This window comes from Malus domestica, chromosome 04, assembly GCF_042453785.1.
Source record: "Malus domestica chromosome 04, GDT2T_hap1".
NCBI lineage: Eukaryota > Viridiplantae > Streptophyta > Magnoliopsida > Rosales > Rosaceae > Malus > Malus domestica.
This window is the reverse complement of record NC_091664.1, coordinates 4,424,457-4,452,320: the sequence shown is the minus strand read 5'-3', so window position 1 is coordinate 4,452,320 and position 27,864 is coordinate 4,424,457. Positions and strand designations below refer to the sequence as shown.

General features: G+C 42.1%; 1 protein-coding gene and 1 long non-coding RNA gene across 2 annotated transcripts; one reads left to right on the top strand and one right to left on the bottom strand.

Annotated features, from left to right (window-relative positions):
- Positions 1–2,979: 2,979 nt before the first annotated feature.
- Positions 2,980–4,208, top strand: LOC139194900 (uncharacterized). Its single transcript, XR_011579652.1, has 2 exons — positions 2,980–3,642; positions 3,873–4,208. It is a non-coding gene; the product is annotated as an uncharacterized lncRNA (long non-coding RNA).
- A 906-nt stretch (positions 4,209–5,114) lies between these two features.
- LOC114824303 (MDIS1-interacting receptor like kinase 2-like) lies at positions 5,115–8,746 on the bottom strand. The gene is made up of 2 exons (XM_029100755.2): positions 5,749–8,746; positions 5,115–5,655 (listed from the first exon to the last, which is right to left on the bottom strand). Exons 1-2 carry the CDS (start codon positions 8,621–8,623, stop codon positions 5,285–5,287), a joined length of 3,246 nt encoding a protein of 1,081 aa, XP_028956588.1. The 5' UTR covers positions 8,624–8,746; the 3' UTR covers positions 5,115–5,284.
- Between the last annotated feature and the right edge of the window lie 19,118 nt (positions 8,747–27,864).

The following is a 27,864-nucleotide window of genomic DNA, read 5'->3' as shown; positions in this document are numbered from 1 at the left end:
TCTCAAAAATCGGTGAGGCACCGTTCTCCGAATCAATCGAAGAGGCGCTCGCTTTCTCAAAAGCTGGGCTGCTCAGAGACCACGAGGGCCGATCTCAGAAATCAAAGAGGCACCTACTTTTCTAGCCTTGTCAGCACCTGTCACACGCACTCAGCTTTGCAGAAATTATGGGCATTCTGTCGAAGACTTCTGGTGAAGTAGAAAGCACATGAATCTTACTGTTCAATCACCCACTTCCCACACGCAACAATAACTCATGGGTACCACAGATCACTTTGCCAAAGTTCTCTGCCAAAGTTGAGCACGTGAAGCTTGCAGCTCCCACTACATCGCTCTGACCAAGAAAGGTAAAAGAATAGCAAAGAAACAGCACTAACAAAGTTTAGACACATAAATTTTGAAGGTCTAGCTACCGTATTATTACCCACAAGGGTAAAGGAACAGTACCACTGCTGGATAATTGGAAAGTCCCTGTGTGTCAACCTCTGTGCTTCGTGGCAAGGTAGACTAGCAAACATGCCCAACCTTTACTCACATTCGAGAAAACAGTCCCAACAAGATTGCTTGCTCCAAAATCGAAGAGGCACCGTCCTCCGAATCTCGAGAGCCAGACTCCCAACATGACTACTTTCTCAAAATCGAAGAGAGGGTAAAGGAACAGTACCATTGCTGGATAATTGGAAAGTCCCTATGTGTCAACCTTTGTGCTTCGTGGCAAGGTAGACTAGCAAACATGTCCAACCTTTACTCACATTCGAGACAACACTCCCAACAAGATTGCTTGCTCCAAAATCGAAGAGGCACCGCCTTCCGAATCTCGAGAGCCAGACTCCCAACATGATTACTTCCTCAAAAATCGAAGAGACACTGCTCTCCGAATCTCGAGAGTCAGACCCCCAACATGATTGCTTTCTCAAAAATCGAAGAGGCATCGTTCTCCGAATCTCGAGAGCCAGATACCACAGACCACTTTTTCAAAGTGCTCTGACAGAGTTAAAACATGTGAAACTGGCAGCTCCCACTACCGTGCTATGACCAAGCAGGGTAAAGGAATAGCATTACTACTTGTTGTTAGGGAGACTCCTATATATGTCGACCTCCATCCCCAACGGACAGGCAGACCTGCAAAAATGCTCAACCCTTCATCATATCTGAGAGGGCACTCCCAACAAAGCCTTTCGAAATATTCAGCTTTCTTTCCCCCCGATAATACCTCTGCAAACAAGCTATACTAGAGCAAGAATATCTCATATCATCAGGGTTAAAAGCAAGAGTATCCCATATCATGCTTTTTCCCTGTTTTTTCTTTTGGCCTTGTTTTTACCTGCAAGACAAGGAGAAAGAGAGCAATCAGTCAGCACTTGGAATCAAGCTTCCAGCCAGGAACTGACTGCCTGGAACCCCTTACCTGATTACTTACCTGGCATTGCTCTCGAGTACTCATCTTCAACATCTTATGTTTCCAGGGAAGATTCCGCATCTGCTTGAGGAACAGATAGGGCAAGTGCGAAGGATACAAGGAAGCATGTGGAGACAAGCGTAACAGCACACGTGCCGATACATCCATTACTCTGTCAAAAGCAAAAGTATCCCATATCAGCAGGGTGGAACGTACTCTAGATTTGATGGACTTGTTTTGACCCTCAAATTCTTCAGTCGGCCTTATACTCTGGAGGAAACCAGAAAACCCTCCAGCTCAGTTCAAGAATAAGCCTGTGGAAAGTTACTTCTTCAAAAGCAAAAGTATCTCATATCATCTCTTCTCATTTTTCTTCTCTTTATCCTTCATGCTGCTGCAAGATGGGGAGAAGGTGAACAATCAGTCGGAGCTCTGATTGCTTACCTTGTCTGTCACCTCTTTCAGCAGACCCCCTAGCTCGGCGACTTGGGGGACTCCTACTACATGGTTTGTATCGCGCTTGACCAAGCCTGAAACTACAAGTAAGCTTCAAGTGAAATTGATACATTACCTTGTGCATCTCCACCAGTTAAAGATACCACCCTTGGATGGAGGAAGAGTACTTCCAGAGAAGATGCCACATCTACCTATGAGACAGATAAGGCAAGTCAAGACGACACCACACTCCGATACTTAGAAGTTTCGTGATTACGAGATCATTCTCCCACAATATTTCCTAATGTCATTTGTACTAAATCATTCACTCGTACTCACTAAAGGAGAGCTTGAACCTATGTACTTGTGTAAACCCTTCACAATTAATGAGAACTCTTCTATTCCGTGGACGTAGCCAATCTGGGTGAACCACGTACATCTTGTGTTTGCTTTCCTATCTCTATCCATTTATATACTTATCCACACTAATGACCGGAGCAATCTAGCGAAGATCACAAAAAGCGACCGTTTTCGTTACCTATGATCTATCTTGTAAGAGAACGGAGAATTAGATGGAGATCTCAACCATAGAATACGAGCTGGATGGAAAGAGTGCATCCGGCGTGTTGTGTGACCGTCGTAGGCCACTGAAGCTCAAGGGAAAATTTTATAGGACGGCAATAAGGCCAGCGATGTTGTATGGCAGAGAATGTTGGGTGGTGAAGCATCAACACGTACACAAAATGGGTGTAGCGGAGATGAGGATGCTTCGTGGGATGTGTGGGCACACGAGAAAGGATAAGATTGGGAATGAGGATATCCGAGGTACAGTAGGAGTAGCCGAAATTGTAGGAAAGATGAGAGAAAATCGGCTCTGGTGATTTGGACATGTGCAAAGAAGGCCTACTGACGCTCCGGTTCGAAGATGTGACTACGGGACAGAGGTTCAGGGCCGAAGGGGTAGAGGAAGACCTAGGAAAACTTTGGAAGAGACTCTAAGAAAAGACTTAGAGTACTTGGATCTAACGGAGGACATGACACAAAACCGAGCGCAATGGCGTTCTAGGATTCATATAGCCGACCCCACTTAGTGGGAAAAGGCTTTGTTGTTGTTGTTGTTGTTGTTGTTGTTGTTGTTGTGGTCTCAATGAGTGTGAGTGTTTTGCTTAAGAGCTGCCTTTTGGTTGAGTTAACTTACATTTCATTCCCCCCAAAGTTGAATGCAAAGGGACTTCTTGTATTTTGTTCCTTCATCGACATCGCGTTGACTTGTTGTACCTGCCGCCTTTGCTGGCTGCTCTTCTGGGTTTGCTCGTCTTTTGTGTTATCTTAATGTGACAGTGATCGTTATCAAGACTTCCATCAAATGAAATTCAATGGAACAGACTGCTGCTGTGATTTTATGAAGAGGGTTTGTTCTTTGTCACCAATGAACAAGTGTAGCATTGACCGTAGATGAGGTGAGTGTTTCAGACCAAGATCAATTAGTGCTCAAAACAAACACGTGAGATTATGTGTGACGAAAACAGGTTCTTTATGCGATAACAACAAGAAGGCTGCGGCTGCTATTTTCGAATCTACAGAAGAAGATGTTGATCTATGTAAATAAGAATTTACACAAATGTTCGGAGGATGAGAATGCAAGAGATATTTTGTATGCTCTTCTGAGGGTTCTGAGTCTTCTTGTGGAAATTCCTCTGAAGGATCCCCAAGTTGTGGTTTCTCTTCAGCTCCTCTAGATTTTGAGAGAATAGGTTGCCGCTTTTCGTTGTTGAATCGTGATGGAGATGATTACAAACTGACACCAGGTACAGATTCAAGGTCGGATTGTTTTCTATCTGATTTTCCCAGCCCATCTTACAAAAGTAGTTGTTGGAGTCATGATTTTCAGTCATCTACTTCTAGTGTTTCTACACCCAGTGAAGAACAAACTGAAATATCATCTGGGTGTGATTTTTCATCAGAACATGCTTCTGAGGCTGAAGTTTTGGAAGATCTAACCACTACTGATGAACCGCTTTTCTGGCCATTTGAGCAGAAAACTGATTGGAATTCAGAAGAGACCTGGAATTACTTTTCCATATCACCTCGGAAGGGCATAGGTATAACAGCTTCTGGAACTCCACCAGATTCAATTCCGTCAAAACACCATGATAGGAACATGGATGTCGAAGAAGGGCAGGGGGTAAGACTAGTCTTCAGGGTCAGCAGCATCGAAGATTATGAAATTGAAGCAAAAATACAAGGGTGTCTGGCGGACTAATACTTTGCCTTCAAGGTTGAGCAGGGCAACCAAAGGTTGTGAGAAAATTGTACCTTTAGATACCAAATATTATGCTGTAGAACCCAAAAATGGAAAGTTCATGTCAGTGAACCAGTTGGTGTGGTTAATGAATGCATAGAAGTAGATATTGCATCAAAAGAAGTTCCAATTGAGATGTTCATGGGCCTTGCTGAGTTTGATGGACACGAGGGAGTTGATTCAGAATTCAACGAAGATGATTTCTCACTGCATGCATCTCTTTGTTAGTTCGATTGTAGAACGTTTCTCATTGCGTAGTTGAATGAACCACAAAGTGAAAATCTGGACTCTTATAACAGTCTTGGTCAGTCTTTTAACAACGAGTAAGCAGATACCATACTGTCTCCCCATGTCTCCAATCCATATGTGCTTTTGGTTTGATGAATCCGTGTAGGACAACGATTAAACTAAAAGAGTTACAATTATAATTCAAAGACTATGAGAACAACTCCTGATGGGATTTGGTTTAACGCACAGAAGCTATAGATTTTCTGTCCCGGTCAATGTTGGATTGAGGTACAGCAGCCACGCTTGTTTATCATTATGTGGGTGGTTCCAAAGCCACAGGGACCTCTCCCGCGGCCTCAATACCCGAGACTTGCTCACAATACTACGGTGTTATTCCACCACTTCCCCATTTGCTAATTTAACAGATTGTCGTGTCAAAGTGTCTTCTATTGTGCTGTAGTGTGAATGTGAAAGCAGTTCTGGCTGTTGCAGATTTAGAGAGTAAAGGCACAAACCTATATTCGACATAGCGGAAAAGTTAAGAAAGCCTGGAAGATCAGATTGCATCCTGTAGTTCCATGTGTGTTTGCTTTCAAAATTAATCAATGGCGAAAATGATCCATGTAGGTTCAATTTTTTAGGGTAGCTCTTTGAACGGGAGGAAGGACACAAATCCATAATTCAATTTTTTATTATTAATTGTGGAGTTATTTTGACACATTATGGATTATTAGTATAATGCAATTACGATTAAGAAAATTCATCACACATTAATCCACATTCGACAAATAATACAGATGAGTAATTACGGCAGTGAAGATGTATTACATGAGAAATTAGATGGAACTGCGCATGGCAGGGATACAAAAGGGAAGTTTGAGCTATTCGCCCTTGTCTTCTATTTTATTTTGTTTTATTTTTTATAGTGCCATTAGCTTGTTGATTGTCAACATACCAAATGGTTCGGGAAGGCAAGGCAGGGTTTGAGCTGACAGTTTTTGTGCCACAAATAACATCGTGGGTCTGGACGCAGGACGCGTTCGTATACAGGCCAAGGCCATTGTCACTACTAGCACCATTGCCTTTGCAGATTCATTGGTTGGCGGCTCTAACCTTTGGTCTAACAAATCTTTCAGCAGCAATTCTACATTGTCCCTCCTTGATTTTGATGATTCTTGTAGCTGGGACTCTAGCATATCCCCTGGGTGCCTTCCCATCATGACTTCGAGCGCCACCACTCCAAAGCTATATACATCACATTTATCCGTGACTCGCATAGTGTATGCAAGCTCTGCACATTGATAAAAACAAAACTGGCTACCTTAAAACATATCCCAATAAGCAAAAAGATGAATCATAAATGTACAAATTAAGTTCACATTACCTGGTGCTATGTAGCCAAATGAACCAGCAATACTTGTCCAGTTGGATGAATCAGTACTCAATAACCTGGCTATTCCGAAATCTGAGAGACGAACCTCGAAATCAGACTCAAGCAATACATTGTTGACGGTTATGTCACGGTGCACAATTGGTGGAGAGCAATCATGGTGCAAGTAAGAAAGTGCATGAGCAAGTCCTTGCACAATTTTGACTCTAGTAGCCCAGACAAGTTCATTAACACCTTCAACTCCATACAAAGCTTTTCCCAGGCTTCCTCTCTCTAAGTATTCATAAAGCAGGAATATGCAACCCCTCCTTGAACAGAAGCCATAGAGCCTTATGATGTTCCGGTGCCGGATGCTTGTCAAAGTTCGGATTTCATTCTGAAAGCTATGGAGATTGATTGCTGGAATATCATTAGAGTCTGACATGTTAAGCCTTTTAACTGCAACTACTTGGCCTGATTGCAGCTCTGCCTTGTAAACCCTTCCAAACCCTCCTGTCCCAATGCAGTACTTCTCATGAAAGTCATCTACAGCCTTCACAACTTCCGCAAACGTAAACTTTACTTCCTCTTGCAATATCATTGACTCCAAACTCTCAAAGTTTTCAGAAGTGTTGACTTTGTTCAAAACGAGACTGGATTTTTTACGGAATATAAGACCAATGACAGTTGTAACCATTAATAAACCACAAACAGGCACAAGGATACCAATTAGAACTCTTTTGTTATTCTTTTTGAAATTTCTGTTGTGCCGAGGGGGTATGTTGTGCCGAGGGGGTACAGTGTCTACACACTCTACATAGCCACACAAGCCAGAGTTTCCAACAAAAGCATTTTCGGGTTCCCATACGAAAACTTCTGGGATTGGGCCAGTCAAGTTGTTATAAGAAAAATTGATGTCACGAAGAAGCAACATGTCGACAAATGATGGGATTTGACCTGAAAGATGGTTGTGTGAGATATTGAGAACCTTTAATCTTAATCCTAGAATCCGTGGGATCACTCCTTTCAAGTTGTTGTACGACAAATCGAGCAGCTCAAGCTGAGATAATTTGCCTAGATTCTGAGGAATCTCCCCACTGAGTTCATTGGACTGAAGTTGCAAAGAGACCATTTTAGTCCAATTGGAGACCAGAGAAGGAAGGATTTGACCAGTAAATAGATTATTATCTAAACCCAATTCGACGAGGTTGTTCAGATTGGACAAGGACAGAGGCAGTTCCCCGTTTAGTTTATTGGAAGCCAGGGACAAGTGGGTGAGGTTTGTACAAAGACCAAGCTCAAAAGGGATAGAAGAGTTTAAGGAGTTGTATGAAAGACCAAGGTACTGGAGCTCCCTGAGTTGGCCTATAGAGAGTGGAATTTCCCCTTCCAGAAGATTTATACTCAGGTCAATATGTTGAAGACCAGAAATCAAACCTATATTGTCCGGAATCGTGCCAGAGAATCGGTTATTAGCTAAACTCAATTCGACGAGGTTGTTCAGATTGGACAAGGAAAGAGGCAGTTCCCCATTGAGTTTATTGGAAGACAAGTACAAGTAGGTGAGGTTTGTACAAAGACCAAGCTCAGAAGGGATGGAAGAGTTTAAGGAGTTGTATGAAAGATTAAGGTACTGGAGATCCCTGAGTTGGCCTATCGAAGGTGGAATCGTGCCATAGAATCGGTTATTATCTACAGCCAATTGGACGAGGTTGTTCAGATTGGACAAGGAAAGAGGCAGTTCCCCATTGAGTTTATTGGAAGACAAGTGCAAGTAGGTGAGGTTTGTACAAAGAACAAGTTCAGAAGGGATTGATGAGTTTAAGGAGTTGAATGAAAGATCAAGGTACCGGAGCTCCCTGAGTTGGCCTACAGAGGATGGAATTTTACCTTCCAGAAGATTTATACTCAGGTCAATACGTTGAAGACCAGAGATCAAACCTATATCGTCCGGAATCGTGCCAGAGATTCGGTTATCAGCTAAACCCAATTCGACGAGGTTGTTCAGATTGAACAAGGAAAGAGGCAGTTCCCCGTTGAGTTGATTGGAAGCCAGGGACAAGTGGGTGAGGTTTGTACAAAGACCAAGCTCAGAAGGGATAGAAGAGTCTAAGGAGTTGTATGAAAGATCAAGGTACTGGAGCTTTCTGAGTTGGCCTATCGAAGGTGGAATTTTGCCAATCAAATTATTTTGAGACAAGTCAAGGAACGTCAAGTTCCGGCATTGAGATATAAATTCTGGGAATTCAGAATGATATAGATTATCAACTTGCGTAGACATATCAAGGTAGGTCAATGAAGGCATGCCTGCAAATTCTGACCAATCTTGATCAGCAGAGAAAAAATAGTTTAATCCAAGGTCCATGTACCATACCTTTTGGAGATTGCTCAGTTGATAAGGGATGGTACCAGAGAGACTGTTGTTGCGGAGATTTAGATACTGAAGCTCTGTTACCTGGTCAATCTCCGATGGAATTTGATGATTAAAAAAGTTGTTGCCCAAGTCCAAAGATGTGAGCCCGGAGAGATTTCCAATGGCATGCGGTATACGCCCTTCGAAATTGTTGCCATTTAGATTGAAGTGGGTGAGACTTGGAAATAAGGGAAAGTCGAAAAGGAACAGTGATCCGATAATTTGCATATTGGAGAGGTCTATTTTGGAGACTGTTCTGGTTTTGGAGCAGGAAATGGCAGTCCAGTTGCAGAGGCTGTTGAGGTTGGTGAGGGACCATGAATTGAGAAGCGAAGGTGGCGATAATGATGATGATGATGAATTAAAAAGGCCGTCCTTCCATTTGACGAGCGATTCTGCTTGTTTTCTTGAAGATATAGATGTCGTTTTGATCAATGGGAATGCGGACAGCAGGAGGAGCATATAAAGAAATGTCATGGTTTTGAGTTGCAGTATGATATGTTTTTTCGCCAGTTTGTATGCGTCACAAATAAATATGGGAGCTAGTAACAACTTTGGAGGTGCAGAGTTTCTAACCTTTCTTTACGCTTGGAATTTCTGAAAGGATTTTCAACTCAATCAAGAGCTGTATGGTGCCATTGTTGACTGGCCCGGTCTAGTCGTCCCGTCAATCGTGGAGTTGACGTTTGGAATTTTTGAACATTGTTAGTCTTCAATATGATCACGGCTAACTACATGTCCTGATTTGTAGAATAGTAAACATGGAACTGTAATTGGACCACAGAATTGTATTTGAAGATTGACGATGGTAATGGTAAAGGGTTTTTTTATTAGTACTCCATGTATTGTTGAATAAATATATATTAAATCACTCATGTATCTTAACATGAATGATCATTTAGCCCTAAAAAATTTAAAAGAAATTGAATACACAAATTATTTACTAATATGAACCCTAACTCTGAATTGGTTGTCATAAACCCAAACCCTAAAACCCCTAATTGGCAAAAGCCCCCAAATTGATAGAAACCTAAACCCTAAAAATAAAAAAAATGTTACGAATTCGTAACCAGACGTACTTCATTATGGATTTTGTAAGAACTACAACATTTTTTTGTTGTCAAAATCTATAACTACTCCAAAACAAATTTTCCATTTCTCAAAAAAAAAAAAAAAAAAAGAATAAATCCATTATAATATAAACAATTTTTTCTCTAAGTGGTGAGCTTGGCAGTCGGCACTACTTTCTTTTAAGTTTTGTACAGTAAAAAGAATTGAACCCACTATAATTTTGAAACAAAAACAAAAAAAAAAAAAATTCACCCATGTCCTATCATTCTTTTTTGGGTCAAAATTTTGTGAGATTGACTCTAAAGGAGTAACAGAGAAGGATACAAATTCTGAATTTGTGCTCTACCAGTAAAATAAACCAACAATCGAATGTCATGTAGTCGACCTCATAATTAGCATTTACATGTTTAGCGAGAGTCTTGAAATTTGGGGGTGTGGTGAGAATGAACAATAAGAGAATGTTGAATGTATGTGAAAAAATGTGGGGTGTATGTAGAAAGTTTGGGGTGTGAGGGTAGTATAGGAAAGTACATGAGGTGGGAACCGGATCCCCTCCTGAGCATGGGGACCGGAGCCTACTGAGCGGCTCATCTGGACTCTTGAAATTTGATTCAACGGCTACAAACAGGAGGTTCCTCTAAAAGTTATAATAATTACAGCCGTTTGATCAAATTTCAAAGGCTCAGATGAGCTGCTCAGCAGGCTCTGGTCCCCATGCTCAGGAGGGGATAAATTTTGATTGTAAATTGTAAATTGTATAGTGTATATATGGATAATCTTAAAAGTTTTTGTTTGATAAAATTAAACATAATATTTCAGTTTAATCAAGTGAAGTAATAAAAATGAATATATTTGCGTCAATGAGCGATTCTAATCCTTTCTTTACGCTTGGAATTTCTGAAGGGATTTTCTACTCAATCAAGAACTGATGGTGCCAGTTTCTAGTCTTCCCGTCAAGCGTGGAGTTGACGCTTGGAATTTTTGAATATTATTAGTCTTCTTCAATACGACCACGCTAACTGTAATTGGACAACACATTACTAATAATGGATGGCCAAAAGTTGGACTACTTTATTAATTTTTCTTAAATTTTTTATAAAGTCTAGTTTCTTTCAAGTACGAGACATGTTGTTGAGCTCTCTCAGTCTAGCCCGTGTTTTTTCACTTCTTTAGGTGTAGATTTGAAGTTAATAAAAGATTCAAAAGTGATTTTATTTTGTCTATTTATCAATGTATTAAAAGCGTGAGGCGTGTCAAGGCGTCCGAGGGATAGCCCAACCTAGGAGTGAGGCAAAGCCTCATAGGACCTAAAATTTTTAATATATACACTGAGCGTACACATATATTATATTAAAAAAAAATTATTAATCAATAATCACCATAAGCACACATATATTATAAATATATATACACACATATATAGATATATATATATATATACATATATTATATTATATATATCTATTCTATTAAGAGAACCCTTATTGTCAACTTTTTACCATTTTTTTCAATTTTGCCCTCACTTTTGATACACAATATTTACATAAGAAGGGTAAAATGGTAATTATGTACGACACGCCCCGATCCCGATATTCCCCGAATACCAGGATATACATGTGTTGGCCGACACCCGAAGGTGACAAAAGCCATTTATTGAATGCATGAGGACTAAAATATGAATAAGATTAAAGAAATTTAAATATAATTAATGTGCACAAAAGAAATGTGTTCAGAGCATACGACTAACTAGAACACTAAAAGAAATAATATAAAATTAAAGGAATAAAAGAATGTGTCCTACACCGGGAGGACTCGAAGGTGCCGTTGTGAAAGTGTCTTGATGCTGGGATTGTATGCCTCGATTCTAAGTCTTGAAGGGAGCGCAAAACAAACATAAGTGGACCAAGTTGATATATATATATATATATATATATATATATATATATATATATATAGTAAAACAGTTATCAACATAATAACCCTCATGTTTTATGAAAACACATATAGCATGATAAATAAAATAGGTTTTCCGTAACCTAACATGCCGTGCAATGTCTCAAATCATAACTCATGTATATCGTAATCACTAGTGAATGTCTAATATCCCTCTAGGCCCCATGCCAGCTCCTTGTCTCTATGCCAATTTCTAGAGGAAAATCACCCCCAGCCCTCGTGCTAGCTCCCCGTCCCTGTGCTAATTGCCAGAGGAAAAACCCTTCAGGCCCTATGCCAACACTGTAACCATCACCCGGGATGGAATCTATCCCTCGTCCCGTAGCGGAATAGGGACTACTATGTAAGTACAAAATCATTGAACATACATATATTTAAAAAGCAACTTCATAGTATAAAGTCATCCATGATCTATACTATAAAGAGGTGTTCGAAATATGTTCTAAATATTATATCGTCATCCATCAGATATTCTATAAAGAACACAGGTTATAGAAAGAATAATAATAATTCAAACTAGCCTCAATAAGCATGTTATCTCATAAAACATTTCATAAAACATAATCATTAAATCATGCTTTTCTTGTATGCATTTCTACTATTAAAACATGCATTTTTAGAAGGGGTCCACTCACAAATACTTCGTCGCTGAAGAGCCACATAAACTAGCGAACAAGGAATCGTCACAAATAATTGCCCCTAAGCACATAAAATGTCCAATTAATAAAACTCTATTATAACAATTGAATTTGGGAAAATAGACTTCGAAAATGGATTCAGGATGTCGAATTACCCTAATAAGGGTTCCGGTTAAATTTCCGAAAAAGGTCAACACGAGAATATTCCAGAGAATATTCCTCGAAAGATTCCAAGAATATCCTTGGAAGGTTCCAACTGGGTTTAGGGCTTAGGGTTTGGACTTGGGTTAGGTTTAGGTTTAGGTAGGTTAGGCTTAGGATAATGGGTTAATGGGTTAAGGATTTCTAATTTAAAATGGGTTTTAGGGCTGGGTTATATTAGGTTTGGCCTTAAAAGCCCGTGGATCTTGGGCTGGTTCAATGGCCTAAAGGCTCGTCTCACTTGGGTTCTCAAATGGGCTGGGCTTGAAGGCCCGACCCTATTCCTTTGGGGTTTTAAACAAAATAAAAATAAAAGGTTTGGGTTGGGTTGGAGAGTTTGGGCCGAAAGGTCCTAGGCCCAAAGGCCTAAATTTCCAAAAGGGTTTTGGGTTAGGCTTTAAATGATTGGGTTTAGTTTTCAACGGGCCGAATGAGTGACATGCCCCGACCCTGATATTCCTTGAATACCAGGATAGACACGTGCTGGCTGACACCCGAGGGTGACGAAAGCCATTAATTGATACAAAAGCTAAGAATAAGAAATAAATAAGGGTTATGAATTTAAAATACGATGAATTAATAAATTAGGAACGTGTTCAGAACATACAACTAAACCTAGTCACTAACAAGAATTAAGATAAGATTGAATGAACAAAGGAGTGGGTCCTACCCCGAAAGGACGAGATGCTGCTGCGGAAGTGCCTTGACGCCGAGATTAGGTGCCTTGATTCTAAGTCCTGAATGGGGGCGTAAAACAAAGGTGAGTGGACCAAGTTCATATATATAATAATAATAATAAAACAGTTATCAAGATACTAACCCCTATAATTTATATAATGAAAACTACTAGCATAATAAGTGGTGGATTTAATCAAAATCCTAGCATGCCAAAAATATCTCAAAAGTCATATCGCGGAACAACATTGCGGAAATCAAAACAGTAAACGTATAATATATCGTCTCGTAAACGCGGTGTGCTGCTAGAAAGATCATCGAATAAATATAACTCCCGGCCCAATGCCTGCTCCGTGGTTTCTGCGCTCGTAGCCAGAGATTACCAACTCCCGGCCCAATACATGCTCCATGTCCCTCAGCCCGTAGCTAGGGATTATTTCTCCCGGCCTAAATGCCAACACCAGATCCTCGCCCCGGGCGGTATAGTGTCCTCTAGGTATGCACAAATAGTTACACCTCTCATAAATAACCACTTCATAGTATAAAGTCATCCATCGTCTATACTATAAAAAGGGGTTTCTAAAACATGTTCTAGCATCCTATCGTCATCCATCAGATAGTCTACCAGATCATGGTTTTTATAGAAAATACGATATATTAAAATATAGCTCAAAATAGGCTAACATTTAATTCCTCACCAAAAACACGAGACGAATTCAATAAATTCAATAAACATACTTAACATAAATCGAATCATAAATTCGTAGGCATGCTAATCATTTATGCAATTAAACTATAAAATCATGTAATTTTAGAAGGGGTCCACTCACAGTACTTAGTTGCCAAAAGCTGCGCCACTAGCGAAGACGAAAACGTTACAATAATTGCCCCTAAGCACATAAAGAGTCCAATAAATAAAACTATATAATAGAAATTGAATTTGGGAAAATGGACATTGGAAACGGATTCAAAATGTTGAATTACCTTAAGAAGGGTCCCAGACGAAAACCCAAAAAGTCAACCCTAAAGTCAACGTTGACCGGGGGTCAACGGTCAAATTAGGTCTAACGGGTTTTAGGCTTGAATCCGGATTAGGATTTAGGGTTTAAATAAATAGGGAAGTGGGTTTTAGGGTTTGGGCTGAAGAAATGTGGTTTGGGCCTAAGTCCAAACACACACACGCACCCCAACTACACACACACACACACGGCATGCATACACACACACACACCCATGACACATGCACAACACACGCACACACACCACACAACCCACACACACACACCTAGCCCAAAACACACACACGGGCCCAAAGGCCTCACAATAAAAAGAGTTGGGCTCGGCAGGGAAGGCCCAAAGGGCTTGGGTTTGGTGGGTCGCCGGACCCAATGGGAGAGAAAGCCGGAAAATCGGCCGGAAAACCACCCAACTTTAAACGGCCATAACTTTATCACTACTCAACGAAATCAAGCGAAACAAAAACGAAAGTTGTAGCCCTTAAAGAGACGAAGAGAACGGTACCTCACACGACATCTAACTCGCCGTGGTTTGGCCGGAAAATGTCTTGAAAGACAATGAGGTCGCCGGAAACTGGGTAAGATTCAAATGAATATAACTTCTTCAATACTCAACGAAATTGAGTGAAACAAAAAGAAAAGTTGTAGTTCTCAGCGAGACGAAGAGATTGATATCTTACACGCAGGCCAACTGGCCGTGGGTTGGCCGGAAATAGCCTCGAAAGGGGCGGTGCTCGCCGGATGCTCCTGGGATTTCATCATCCTTTCTACAACGGGAGAGAGAAAACTGCAGAGGTTTTGATGATGATGTCCTCAGCAGATGGCGTGGCTGAGTGCTGCTCGGGGAAAATGAGTTGCAGCAAGGGAGAGAGATGAAGTTGTGAACACGGAAAATTCCTGAAACGAAAGAGACAAGAACAACGCGCACAAACAAATATTAAGTATTTTGATGATTTTGGGTTACAATCTCTCTCAATTTTGATCCTCTGATTCGATCTCCGTAAGGTGTTGATTGGTGGGTGTTTCGTTGATCCAAGGGCCGTTGGGGCTTGATCTTGGATGAACTGTTGGAAGTTTCTTCAAAGGGCCGTGGGCTTGATCTTTGAAGGTGGATTTGAGCGGATCTTCAAGGAGCCGTTGGGGCTTGATCTTGAGTAACGGTGATGAACGGATCTTCAAGGGCTTTTGGGCTTGATCTTGAAGAAACAGTGATGAACAGATCTTCAAGGGCTTTTGGGCTTGATCTTGAAGAACGGTTGGACGTGTGGATTTGTCGACGTTGTTGATCCAAAGGGCCGTTGGGGCTTGATCTTGGAAGAACGATGAACGAAGAACACTTTCTTTAAGGGCCGTCGGGGCTTGATCTTGGAAGAACGATGAACGAAGAACGAAGAAGGCTTTCTTGATTCTTCGAGAACCTGGATGCTTGAGAGCTTCGGAGTTTCAGAGCTTCAGAGCTTCAAGGTGTAATATGAATTGGGTTCCTTTAAACGAATGAAATGGGCTTGTATTTATAGAATTTTCCAATGCCTAATTTTGAATATAATATCCCAGATGAAATAAGTCGTTTCTGCCAGGTGTTGACACGTGTCCTATTTGATGACTTTTCCAACTCATTTCAATTTTCGTTGAGTCACACGCTACGTGTAAAATTTATGTAATACATGAGGGTTGACACTTTGATTTATCGGTCAACATTTATTTACGAAATTTCGATGTCTACAAATGCCCCCACTTCAAGGCACGTCGTATACATGTGCTTGTCACGTGTAAGAGATGGGTTTTGAAGTCCCTTACTGTAGATGTCGATCCAAGGGCCGTCGAGGCTTGATCTTGAATTGGGCTGGAGATTTCTTCAAGGGCCGTTGAGGCTTGATCTTGAATTGGGCTTGAGATTTCTTCAAGGGCCGTTGAGGCTTGATCTTGAATTGTTGTTTGAAATTTCTTCAAGGGCCGTCGAGGCTTGATCTTGAAGGTTGAAATTGGACCACAAGGAGCTTCATGTGGTAGATGATCTTTGGCTTTGGTAGTGGGTGAATCGGCACGTATTTTGTTGCGCTTGTTGACTTTCCACAGCTTTGATCTTGAACTGGGTTGGAGGATTTTCTGGATTCCTCCAATTGTTGATTTTCCACAACTTATTCTTGAACTAGGTTTTGATTCAAGGGTGGTAGACACTTAATCTTGAATCGGACTTGTGATTTCCTCAATGGCCGTCGAGGCTTGATTTTGAATTTGGCTGGAAGCTTCTTCAAGGGCCGTTGAGGCTTGATTGTTGAAGGCTGACTCGAACACATGGCAAGCAGGCACGAGGTGAAGGTGACGACTTGTTGCTTTGTTCAATCTTTCTAATTCACACCTGAGCAGTTTGGTCAACGGTATGATCTTCAAGGTTGATGAGCTCTTCTTCCCGTTGGTGACTTGATCTTTAAGGATTTGATTCAAGGGTGGTGAATCAGCACGTGCAGCCCACAGCGCCTAGTAAGTCGACCCAAGAATTTGAGGGTCAAAACGAGTTTTTCATCTCAGACTTTTTCTGCCGAGTTGACTGAGCATGCTGCATTCTTCTCTGCTTGTTTCTTCAGGCAGATATGGCAGCTTCTCGAGTTCTTCAGCTCGGACTCCTTCTGTTGAGTTGACTGTGCAGGCCGCATTCTTCTCTGCTTGTTTCTTCAGCATGTTGTCTCCACATGCTGCAAGGTATCATTTTCACTTGCCTTATCTGTTCTCCAGGCAGATGTGACAGCTTCTATGGAAGTATAGCATCAGTGGGAGACGAGTACTCGAGAGCAGTGCTAGGAAGGCAATCAGGGAAGGGTTCCAAGCAGTCGGTTCCTTACCCGAGTTTGAGTGGAAGTTCCGGCATATTGTTTTCTTTATCCTTGTCTTTGTAGGTAGGAGCAAGGACAAAGGAAACGACAGGGAGAACGCATGATATGAGATACTCTTGCTTTCTACCCTGGTGATATGAGATACTTTTGCTTTGAAGTTATTGGCTTACAGAGGTACCCCAAGGAATAAGGAACACTAAGTGACTCGAGATGCTTCGTTGGGAAGGCATTCTCGGAGATGAAGAAAGGTTCTGTATGTCCGCCTTGCTATGGAAGGTGAAGGTGGACAGTTATAGGAGGTCCCTTAATACCTGTAGATGTACTATTCTTTCACTCGTGTCGGCAACCAATGCGTTATTGATCTATATGGCTTCACGTGCTTTCTTCTTTATCAGAAATCTTCAAAAAATTGTCCGTAATTTTCGCCAAGCTAAGTGTGCATGTGACAGGTGTTGACGCGGCTGAAAAAGACTAGCGCCTCTTCGATAACTGGGATCGGCGCTTCGACAAATTACCCGTGATTTCCGCAAAGCTGAGTTTGCGTGTGATGGGTGCTGACGTGGCTGAAAAGACTGGCGCCTCTTCGATATCTGGGATCGGTGCTTCGACAAATTGCCCGTGATTTTCGCAAAGCTGAGTTTGCGTGTGACGGGTGCCGACGCGTCTGGAAAAGCAAGATGCTTCTCCGATTTCTGAGCTTGCCTCTTCGATTTTTGAATGGCCTATTCAATTTTTGAATGGCCTCTTTGAATTCTGAGCTCGCCTCTTCGATCTCTGAAATCCCGTCAAGTGCTGATTTTTTATAGAGGCACGCTATTCGTTTCAAAGCACACTTGAATTTTACTTGTGAAAACTCCCTTCTTGCACTTCTAAGATCTTGATTCGTCCGACCTCTTCTTTCTTCAACACTTTGAAAATGTCAGGGCCCTCCGATCGTCGTTTTGACTTGAATCTTGGTGAAGAGGCAGTCCCGCCTTCTCCAGACAACATATGGCGCCCATCCTTCATATCCCCTACTGGTCCTCTTACTGTTGGGGATTCGGTGATGAAGAATGATATGACCGCTGCGGTGGTGGCCCGGAACCTTGTCACTCCCAAAGATAACAGACTACTTTCCAGGCGGTCTGATGAGTTGGCTGTTAAGGAGTCCCTGGCTCTTAGTGTGCAGTGTGCGGGTTCTGTGTCCAACATGGCCCAACGCCTATTTGCTCGAACCCGTCAAGTTGAATCGTTGGCGGCGGAAGTGATGAGTCTCAAGCAGGAGATTAGAAGGCTCAAGCAGGAGAATAAACAGTTGCATAAGCTCGCACACAACTATGCCACAAACATGAAGAGGAAAATTGACCAGATGCAGGAATCTGATGGTCAGATTTTACTTGATCATCGGAGGTTTGTGGGTTTGTTCCAACAACATTTGCCTTCGTCTTCTGGGGCTGTACCGCGTAGTGAAACTCCGAATGATCAACATTTGGCTCCTCTACTTCCTGGAGTTCCGCCGAGTGGTTTGGCTTCAAACAGTCAACCTCCAGCGCCTCTCATTTCTGGAGCTCTGCCGAGTGGTGAGGCGGCACCTGATCGTCCTTGAAGATCCCCTCTTGTAAATTTGATTTGATTTGATTTTTTTTTTCTTAAGGTATGTATAATGCAAATTTATGCAAAATTTCCAGAAAAATAAATAAAATGGACTTTATTTCTCTCAATGCAATTTTTTTTTTGCTATATATATATTATGTACACATATATATATATATATATCTATATATATTATTTCTTTTTCTTTTGGTGCTGTACAACCATCCCTTTTTTTTTTCTTTTGTCACATGGTGCCTGATGCACCAAAGATATTTTTTTTTAATTTATTATATATATATATTTTTTTGCCTTTAATTATGGTGCCAGCTGCACCAAAGTTTAAACATTTTTATATACATATTTTTTTTTCAGAATGGTGTTGATCCAGCACCCAAAACACTTTATAATTATTATATGTATATTTTTTATTCTTTTATTATTTATTTATTTATTATTATTATTTTTTTTCTTTGCACATGGTGCCTGATGCACTCCTTTTTTTTTTCACATGGTGATAGCACCACTTGCTCCACCACCCTTTGTTTTTATTATTATATTTATTTTTGTATAAATTCTGATGACGGGATGGGGAATTTGCAGGGAAGGACGAAGGCGGACGGAGAAGATGGTGCTTCGAGCTTCACGACCGGCTAGTCGTTTGATGGCGGTCGTTTGAAGTTCTTTGCTATCATGGTGGTCATAGCGACGAGCTCGAGGGAGGCCAGGCGTTGCGGTGGAAGGAGTCGATGCCGAGAGCGCAGCCCAACTTGCTCCGGGTGTGTGCACCATGTGCAGCAGGTGGGGTCTGGTGGAGATTCAGACAACGCGGCGACAGAGTTGGCACCACCGTCCAGCATCTCGAAGGTGGAGCTCTATTGGTGAAGAGGGGTTGGGCTGGATGTTGCAGAGATAGCTGACTGATCCTTGGAGAGCCTGAGCTTCTTCCTGCACGCCTCGCCATCCTCTTCGTCGTTGATGCCACGAGATCCGTCTCTCTAGTAACCGGCTTTCTGGGTCTCCTTCGCCCACAGCGCGAAGGAAAAGGGTGAACAAAGCATCAACAATACTGCACCTCCATCAACACCCGTCAATGTCATAGCATCGCAGCCGGTTTGACCGGTGGATTTCAGTATAAGCGTCGAATGCATCAGTACAGATCCCCGGAGAATCTGGATAATTTACTTGTCGGATCTGTTGTATGGGGTGGCGAGTGGCGAGACGATGAAGGCGGCGGTCTCTGGGAACTGCTCCATGATTAGAAGCTTGGCGCCACGGTACTCGAAGAGGAAGAGGGGGAAACCGCCGGGTCACGATCTCCGGCGACACGGAGTAGCAGTTTCCGATGAAGACGTGGCGGCGAGAGTGTCTCTCCACGTCGAACCGGTCCTGGTTGCATTTCATCGGGTACACGCCCCTGCGCTTGATTGCATTGAAGACATTGGGATTTAGATTTAGAGATTCAAAGCCTCCAGACTTGGCTTTCTTCTTCTCAGTCAAACCCAAAATCCCATCAATCTCTTGGGCATTATATCGAGCACTTAGCGCAAACACTGCCTGATCCCACAAAACCAACCTGGAAACTTTCTCAGAAACAGCGTTCTTGGCATCCCTATTACCGGCAATAACGTGGCGAGGATGGATCTGGTGACCCTGACGGTGCCGAGGTTGGAGAAGACGGCGTCGGTCTTCTGAGCAACGAGGTGGGTCTCCGAGAAAAAGTAAGATTTTGAGCCCACGATCGAGTCGGGTTCTGTCGAGAAATCGGGGAGGTTCTGGAAGAAGTAAGTGTGGATACTCCGACGTTGGAGCATACTGCAAATTCTTTATGTCCTCACCGGGGAAGAAGATGGGTATATTGAACGTTTCAGGAAGGTTACTGATGTATAGGCACTAGAGGGATCCCGTTCTCTTTCTTGCAGAAGCTTCAAACCCAATTTCCCAAATTGTCGAGAACAGAATTGACCTCATCTCAACCGTCCGATTCAATTGGGCCAAATCTCAACAGTACTTGCTCCGGAAGAACAATTAGTTCGGAACCCTTTGGGATTTCCTCGGAAGCCACCAATCTAAGACCAAATGAACTATCTTGAGCTATCTTCACGGCCTCGTGCACGAACCCTCCTTCCCGACGGACCCACTTGATCAAGTCCGGCGGGTGTGGAGCCAGGCGCGCAGGATAGAAGGCAGAGGCAGCGCAAGTTAGAGGGCGGAAGGCAGTAAAGGAAGCCATTATCATCTTGGAAGCTACCGTGGTCGAGCCACACTTCATTCCTTCTTCCTAGTGCGGGTGAGGATCTTTGAGAATTTTTTATGTTTTGGTCATGGATTTCGAGGCACTGGAAGATCCTTCTGTGCTTTTGTTAAGGTTAATGCTGCTGGTATTGGAGTAGAAGATGATGACCAGGAGAGTGGGCTCGGCAGATCAAGGCTTCAAGAATTGGGCCTGGGCCTGTATATATATATTTCTTCCCTTTTTTTTTTAAAATAACATATGTATTCATTTTTTTTTGAAGGAATTGTATCTCTTTTTTTTTCTTTTTTTTTCTCTAAATACATAATAACATATGTATTCAATTTTATTTTTTTTTTCGAAGAAACTGTAGTTTAATTTTGTACAAAGAAAATTGCAAATTTTCTTAACAAAATAAATTTGTAATGAAATTGACCTTCTTTAATAAAACATTTATTCTTTTGATTTTGATGTGACTGAACTTGAAATTGAATATTCAAGCTGCCTACGTACCCTTCCAAAGAAAGAGATCAAGTCAAAACGTAGTTCAAATACATAGATATATTTTTTTTGTATTTTCTTTTGGTGGTGCCGTTTGCAGTTTCAACTCGTGCAGGCAAGGAGCGTTGGTGTTGCCTTTTATGCTCGTGCAGACCAGGAGCTTGGGTGTTGCCTTTTATGCTCGTGCAGACCAGGAGCGTTGTGCCATGCAGTTTAGGCTCATGCAGGCGAGGAGCCTCGTGTCCTACAATTTAGGCTCGTGTAGGCTCGTGCGGACAAGGAGCTTGGGTGAATTTTGTCAAGCAATCCGGGAGAGGCGTTCCTCACAATCTTCATAGCAAGGAGCTTTGACCGCATGATTGAAGAAGTCTTCGGGAAAGAAATCGCGCATTGTGATGGCAACAGACGATCTTTGTGTCGTAATTTCATCATCCTCAACACTTTCACGTTGCTTTGAAGGTTGACAAGAGCTGCTTTGCCCCATTTCCGATTGGCGGACTTGTGGAGGAGACGTATGCTTCTTGTGCAATTTCTTAGGAGTGACTTGAGTCCATCCTTCAATTTTGCTTGTCTTGGACGATGCCCCCAGCGGTTGAGGTGAAAACTTTGAGTCGGAAGAGCCAGAAGTGAAGGTGGTATAGTTTGACTTCGCCACTTCGTCAAGATCTAGCTCGATGATTCCTTTCTGAGCCAGCTTCATGATGAGATCTTTCAGCACGAAACACTTTTCTGTCGGATGACTGATGAAGCGGTGGAATTTACAGTATCTTGGACTGTCAGTACGATTCATCTCTTCTGGCCGTCTGCACTCAGGCAAACTGATCACCTTCTTGTCCAACAGGTCATCTAGCATGGCAACCACATCAGAGTCGGGGAATGGATAAGTCTTCTCCTCAAGCTCCTTCAAAGTGCGTCTACGCGTCTCTTGATCACGAAAAGCTTCGGTTTGAATCGCCTTGCCTCGTATGGATATTTTGACGGGAGATGTGTTGACCGTCATCGCTTCCTTGGTGGGTTTCCATGCAGCCTTTTCCACCTTTGTCCCAAGAGCTTTGTCGTTCTTGTAGTCGGCGATCGGTTCTTTCTTCCCATGATGGGCGATGCTCAACTCCATGTCATGGGCGCGAGTGGCCAACTCCTCGAAGGTCCGTGGTTTAATGCCTTGAATGATGTATTGTAAACCCCATTGCATGCCTTGGATGCACATCTCGATTGAAGAGGTTTCCGAGAGCCTGTCTTTACAGTCGAGGCTTAGAGTGCGCCACCTGTTGATGTAGTCAATGACTGGCTCGTCCTTCCACTGCTTTGTGCTCGTTAGCTCTAGCATGCTCACAGTGCGGCGGGTGCTGTAGAAACGGTTGAGGAATTCCCGCTCTAATTGCTCCCAACTGTTGATGGACTCAGGCTCTAGGTCCGTGTACCACTCAAAGGCATTTCCTTTCAGCGAGCGCACAAACTGCTTGGCGAGGTAGTCCCCTTCGGTTCCTGCGTTGTTGCAAGTTTCAACAAAGTGGGCAACGTGCTGTTTCGGGTTTCCTTTTCCATCAAACTGCATGAACTTTGGTGGTTGATAACCCTTTGGCATCCTTAGGGCATCAATCTTCTTGGAATAGGGCTTCGAGTAGAACAATGAGGTATGTGAGCTCCCTTCATACTGTGCCTTGATGGTGTTGGTGATCATCTCCTGCAGCTGCTGGATAGAAAGAGATCCCATGAGTGCCGCTGCTTGGTCTGGCTCCGGCTTCCCATCGATTTTCTTCACCAGAGGTTCTTTGTCTCCACCAGCTCCTCCTTTTAGTGGATCATCCTCTGGGTCAGGTTTATCGGCATCCTGCGCATCCAGTCGGTTGACTAGTGCTGCAATTTGCAAGTCTTTTTCTTCCACAGTTCGGGTTAGCCTTGCGATTGCTTCATTCATTTGAGCCAGCTGCTCATCAATTGAAGTTGCTCCAATGGTCATGACTTGCATGGCTGAACTGTCGCTTGAATCGGCATCGGAGAGCATGGATTCGGAGTATTTCCTTGGGCTTTCCCCCCTTGGTGCCCTTAGTGAGGCTAAGGTGATCAAAGGCTCGTGCCTTGGGTGTTTTTGTTCCCTTGGCAGAGTTGATGCAGAGGTGAAAGAGGTGGCAAAAGTAGCTCTTGCCATGCTTCGAGTCGTGATGCCCAAAGTGACACCAATTGCGGGAGCAGTTTGAGCTTTCCTTGATGCCATTAATTTTGGAAGTGCGTTTTGATTTTCTTGAACGGAGAAAGAGATGAGAGGCAGAGATTGTCCCACTGGGCGTGCCAATTTGTGAACACGGAAAATTCCTGAAACGAAAGAGACAAGAACAACGCGCACAAACAAATATTAAGTATTTTGATGATTTTGGGTTACAATCTCTCTCAATTTTGATCCTCTGATTCGATCTCCGTAAGGTGTTGATTGGTGGGTGTTTCGTTGATCCAAGGGCCGTTGGGGCTTGATCTTGGATGAACTGTTGGAAGTTTCTTCAAAGGGCCGTGGGCTTGATCTTTAAAGGTGGATTTGAGCGAATCTTCAAGGAGCCGTTGGGGCTTGATCTTGAGTAACGGTGATGAACGGATCTTCAAGGGCTTTTGGGCTTGATCTTGAAGAAACAGTGATGAACAGATCTTCAAGGGCTTTTGGGCTTGATCTTGAAGAACGATTGGACGTGTGGATTTGTCGACGTTGTTGATCCAAAGGGCCGTTGGGGCTTGATCTTGGAAGAACGATGAACGAATAACACTTTCTTCAAGGGCCGTCGGGGCTTGATCTTGGAAGAACGATGAACGAAGAACGAAGAAGGCTTTCTTGATTCTTCGAGAACCTGGATGCTTGAGAGCTTCGGAGTTTCAGAGCTTCAGAGCTTCAAGGTGTAATATGAATTGGGTTCCTTTAAATGAATGAAATGGGCTTGTATTTATAGAATTTTCCAATGCCTAATTTTGAATATAATATCCCAGATGAAATAAGTCGTTTCTGCCAGGTGTTGACACGTGTCCTATTTGATGACTTTTCCAACTCATTTCAATTTTCGTTGAGTCACACGCTACGTGTAAAATTTATGTAATACATGAGCGTTGACACTTTGATTTATCGATCAACATTTATTTACGAAATTTCGATGTCTACAGAAGTCCGATAGAGAGACACGGGAGAGAGAGTTGCGGAAGAGGTGAGGGAGAAGAGAGAACTGAGAAAGGAGAGACCGGAAAACATAAAAATAAAACAAGGTGGGCCCACGGGCTCACCAATTAAGGTTTTAAAACAATTTTTAAATAAAATGGGGTTGGGGTGTTTCAAGGAGAGAGTTGCAGAGAAAGGGAGGGAGATGACTCACGGGTCCAAAGGAAAAGAGAAGAAAGGAGGCCAGGTAGGGGAGACCAAAAAGGAAAGAGGCCCCACGGACACACATATTAAGACCCAAAAACAATTTTTTAAATAAAAACTCAAAACTATTTTTAAAAATCGAGGGTGGGGTGTAGTAATGTAATATTAATAAAAAGATGCCCTTATTAAGAGATCTCATCATCATTGTCTCATACTCTTTTTAAAAATTTTAAAAACTAAACACACTCCTTAATCAAAAACAAAAAAGAAAATGAAATTGTTCACACACAAAGTGTGTGCTCATCTTCGAGTATAAATAAAATAGAGGATGAAAAGTACAATGAGCACATATATAACAATGCACGCAGATAGCACATACATCCATTATATAAAAAATAAAAAAAGGCAGAGAAACGATAGTGCAAGGAAGAACTATGAGGCATTTACCCTACCAAAAATTTAGGTTTTGGGAGTTTGAGGAAAAAAAAAAAAATCCTGAGGCGCGTCTAGGCGGCTCTGGCAAAGCCTTCCGCCCACTCCCTCAAAACAGAGGTAGCAACCTTCACGCCCAGCCTCAGAGGATGCCTATGTCTGTTATTGTGTTGCACGGTCAGCTATGATGCATGGACACGCGGGAAGACCAACGTATCCCGTATCTGATACGCGGGGATACGGATACGTGTGGGGATACGTACGGATACGCGACCGATACGTATCCAAGTCAACAGATACGTTGTTGACTGATGGGATACGCGTATCTTAATACGAGTATCCTACTTTTCGGACTATAATCAGAGGATAATCACACAAAAAAATCAAGATAATTACACTTAATCCGCACAGAATCGTGTTAATTAATAGTTGATTGAGATTAGCTGGACAGAAACGATTCTTTAACCAAAAATCGAAACGATTTTGTGTATAAAATTCGGATATACCTGTTTTTCCTCACTCAAACCTCAGAACCGTCATCGGCAACTGCTTCTGTCGTCTCCGTTTGCAAGTGCTGCATTGTATCTTATGCATTTGCTGGTGAGAACTGGTAACTGGGTTTCGAATTCTATGCTTTCCTGAAGCCTTCTTTTTCTTCTTGTTAATAATGTTGATGGTTTGTGCTTAAAAAGGTGAAAGACATCATGATGAGGAGGCATCATGATTATGTTTGTTGAAAAGAAAAATTGATGGTCATGATGATGTTTTTGAGTTTTTTATTGGGTGCTTTTGTATTGATGAAGTGAGGATACGGAAGTGAGAATGATAGAGTAAGTGTGCACCATTTTTCTGTTTTAGTAGGCCATCTTTGAGAGAGCAAAGAAAGTTGCAGAGAGCAGAAAACTGAGAGCAGAAAAGAAGAAGAAGGTGCTCTTCTTTTTGGTTAGCAATCATCCATCATAATTATTGTTGTAATAGCTTTGAGCTACATGTATAGAGAAGAAATTATTCATTATATTTCTTTCTCTATTTGTTTATGTGCTGTGTGAGAGCTATTGGGTGTATTGGGTTATTTGGGTTGTGAGATTGCCAACACTTTGTAAACTCCCATTTGGTTGATAGTGGATTATTAGGTGAGCTCCTACTGCTCCGAGGACGTACTCCAGTTACACTGACTGTTGAGGAACCTCGTTAAATCTTGGTGTCTTTAATATTTTGTTCTTGCATTTTCATTTGATATATTTCTTGTGGGTTAGCTTGAGTTGGTTCCAAAAAGGTTTGGTGCTATCCTAGCACAATAATTGGTATCAGAGCACTGGTTGCTCTTGGGTACTGTCTAGTTGCCAAAGATGTCAGACGGGCAAGATGAGAATCCTTTTGGAAGCACCTCTGGGTTTGCAAGAACTACGGTGCAAAATGCAAAGTTCAAAGTGGAAAATTTTGATGGCACAAACAACTTCGGGATGTGGCAATGTGAGGTCAAAGATGTATTGGCTCAACAAGATCTACTTGCCGCTTTGGGAGAGAAGCCGGAAGCTATGTCGAAGCCGGAATGGGAGAAATTAAATTTATGGGCTTGCTCTTCAATTCGGTTGTGCCTTGCAAAAACTCAGAAGTATTTTGTGATGCGGGAGACATTAGCAAGTGTGTTGTGGCAAAAATTGGAAGACAAGTATATGACGAAGAGTGCAGAGAACCGGCTACACTTGAAGAAAAAGCTCTACCGCTTCCAATACAAAGAAGGTACAAAAATGATTAGACACCTTGATGCTTTTAATAAGTTGATTGCCGACTTGTTAAATTTAGATGAGGATATTGAGGATGAAGATAAGGCCTTAATATTGTTGAATTCCTTGTCGGACTCTTATGAGCATTTTGTTACCACTATTATGCATGGTAAAGAAACTGTGAAATTTGAAGATGTGTCAAATGCCTTGATGAATTATGAAATGAGGCATGGAGATAAAAATCATGATAGTACCTCTGAAGCTTTATTTGTTAGAGGTAGATCATCGGAGAGGAGATCATCTTCTAGCAGGAAAAAATCACAGTCTCGACCTAGAGTAAACTCTAAAGGTAGAAAAACTTTGGAAATGGATGAATGTGCCTTTTGTCATAATAAGAACCATTGGAAGAAAGATTGTCCTAGGTTGAAGACCAAAGGCAAAGAAAATTCTGAAGCTAATGTTGCTGAGGTTGAAACAGATTTTTCTGATTTTGCTTTAACCATTTCCTCATCATTTGATTGTGCTACTAAGTGGGTGCTGGATACGGGTTGTACTCATCATATGACTCCTCACAAGGATTGGTTTTCAAGCTTGAAAGAGTTTGATGGTGGCGTTGTGTTCATGGGAGATGACAATCCTTACACAACAAAAGGGATTGGTACAGTTCGTTTGAAGTTGCATGATGGCATGGTTAAAGAGTTGACAGGTGTTCGATATGTACCGAATTTGAAGAAAAATCTTATTTCTTTGGGTACTTTGGAATCCAAGGGCTTCAGGTTTCATTCAGATGGACAGACATTGAAAGTTACTTATGGTGCACTTGTTGTGATGAAAGCTTCTCGATGTGGCCATTTGTATCTATTGCAAGGAAGCACTGTGACAGGTGAAGCATCTGTAGTCTCAGAAAATATGGGCACATCCGATTCTGATACTACTAGACTGTGGCATATGAGATTAGGCCATGCCGGTGAGAAAGCTCTACAAGGGCTTGTGAAACAAGGTCTTTTAAAAGGTGCCACGACTTGTAAGCTTGATTTCTGCGAGCATTGTGTCTTGGGGAAGCAAACTAGAGTGAAGTTTGGTACTGCTGTACATCAGACGAAGGGCATTCTTGATTATGTGCATTCAGATGTTTGGGGTCCTACAAAGACTCCCTCTTTGAGTGGTAGACATTGGTTCGTGACCTTTGTTGATGATTATTCAAGAAGGTCTTGGGTTTACACTATGAAGCACAAGAGTGAGGTGTTGAGCATTTTCTTGGGTTGGAAGAAAATGGTTGAGAACCAGACTGGGAGAAAGATTAAGATTTTGAGATCGGATAATGGTGGTGAATACACATCCGACCCTTTCTTTAAAGTTTGCAAAGAAGAAGGAATTGTGAGACATTTCAGTGTTCGGGGAACTCCACAACAAAATGGAGTTGCAGAAAGATTGAATCGAACCTTGCTTGAGAAGGTTAGATGTATGTTGTCTCAGTCGGGTTTAAGCAAGTCATTTTGGGCAGAGGCGGTTAATTATGCATGTCACATCATCA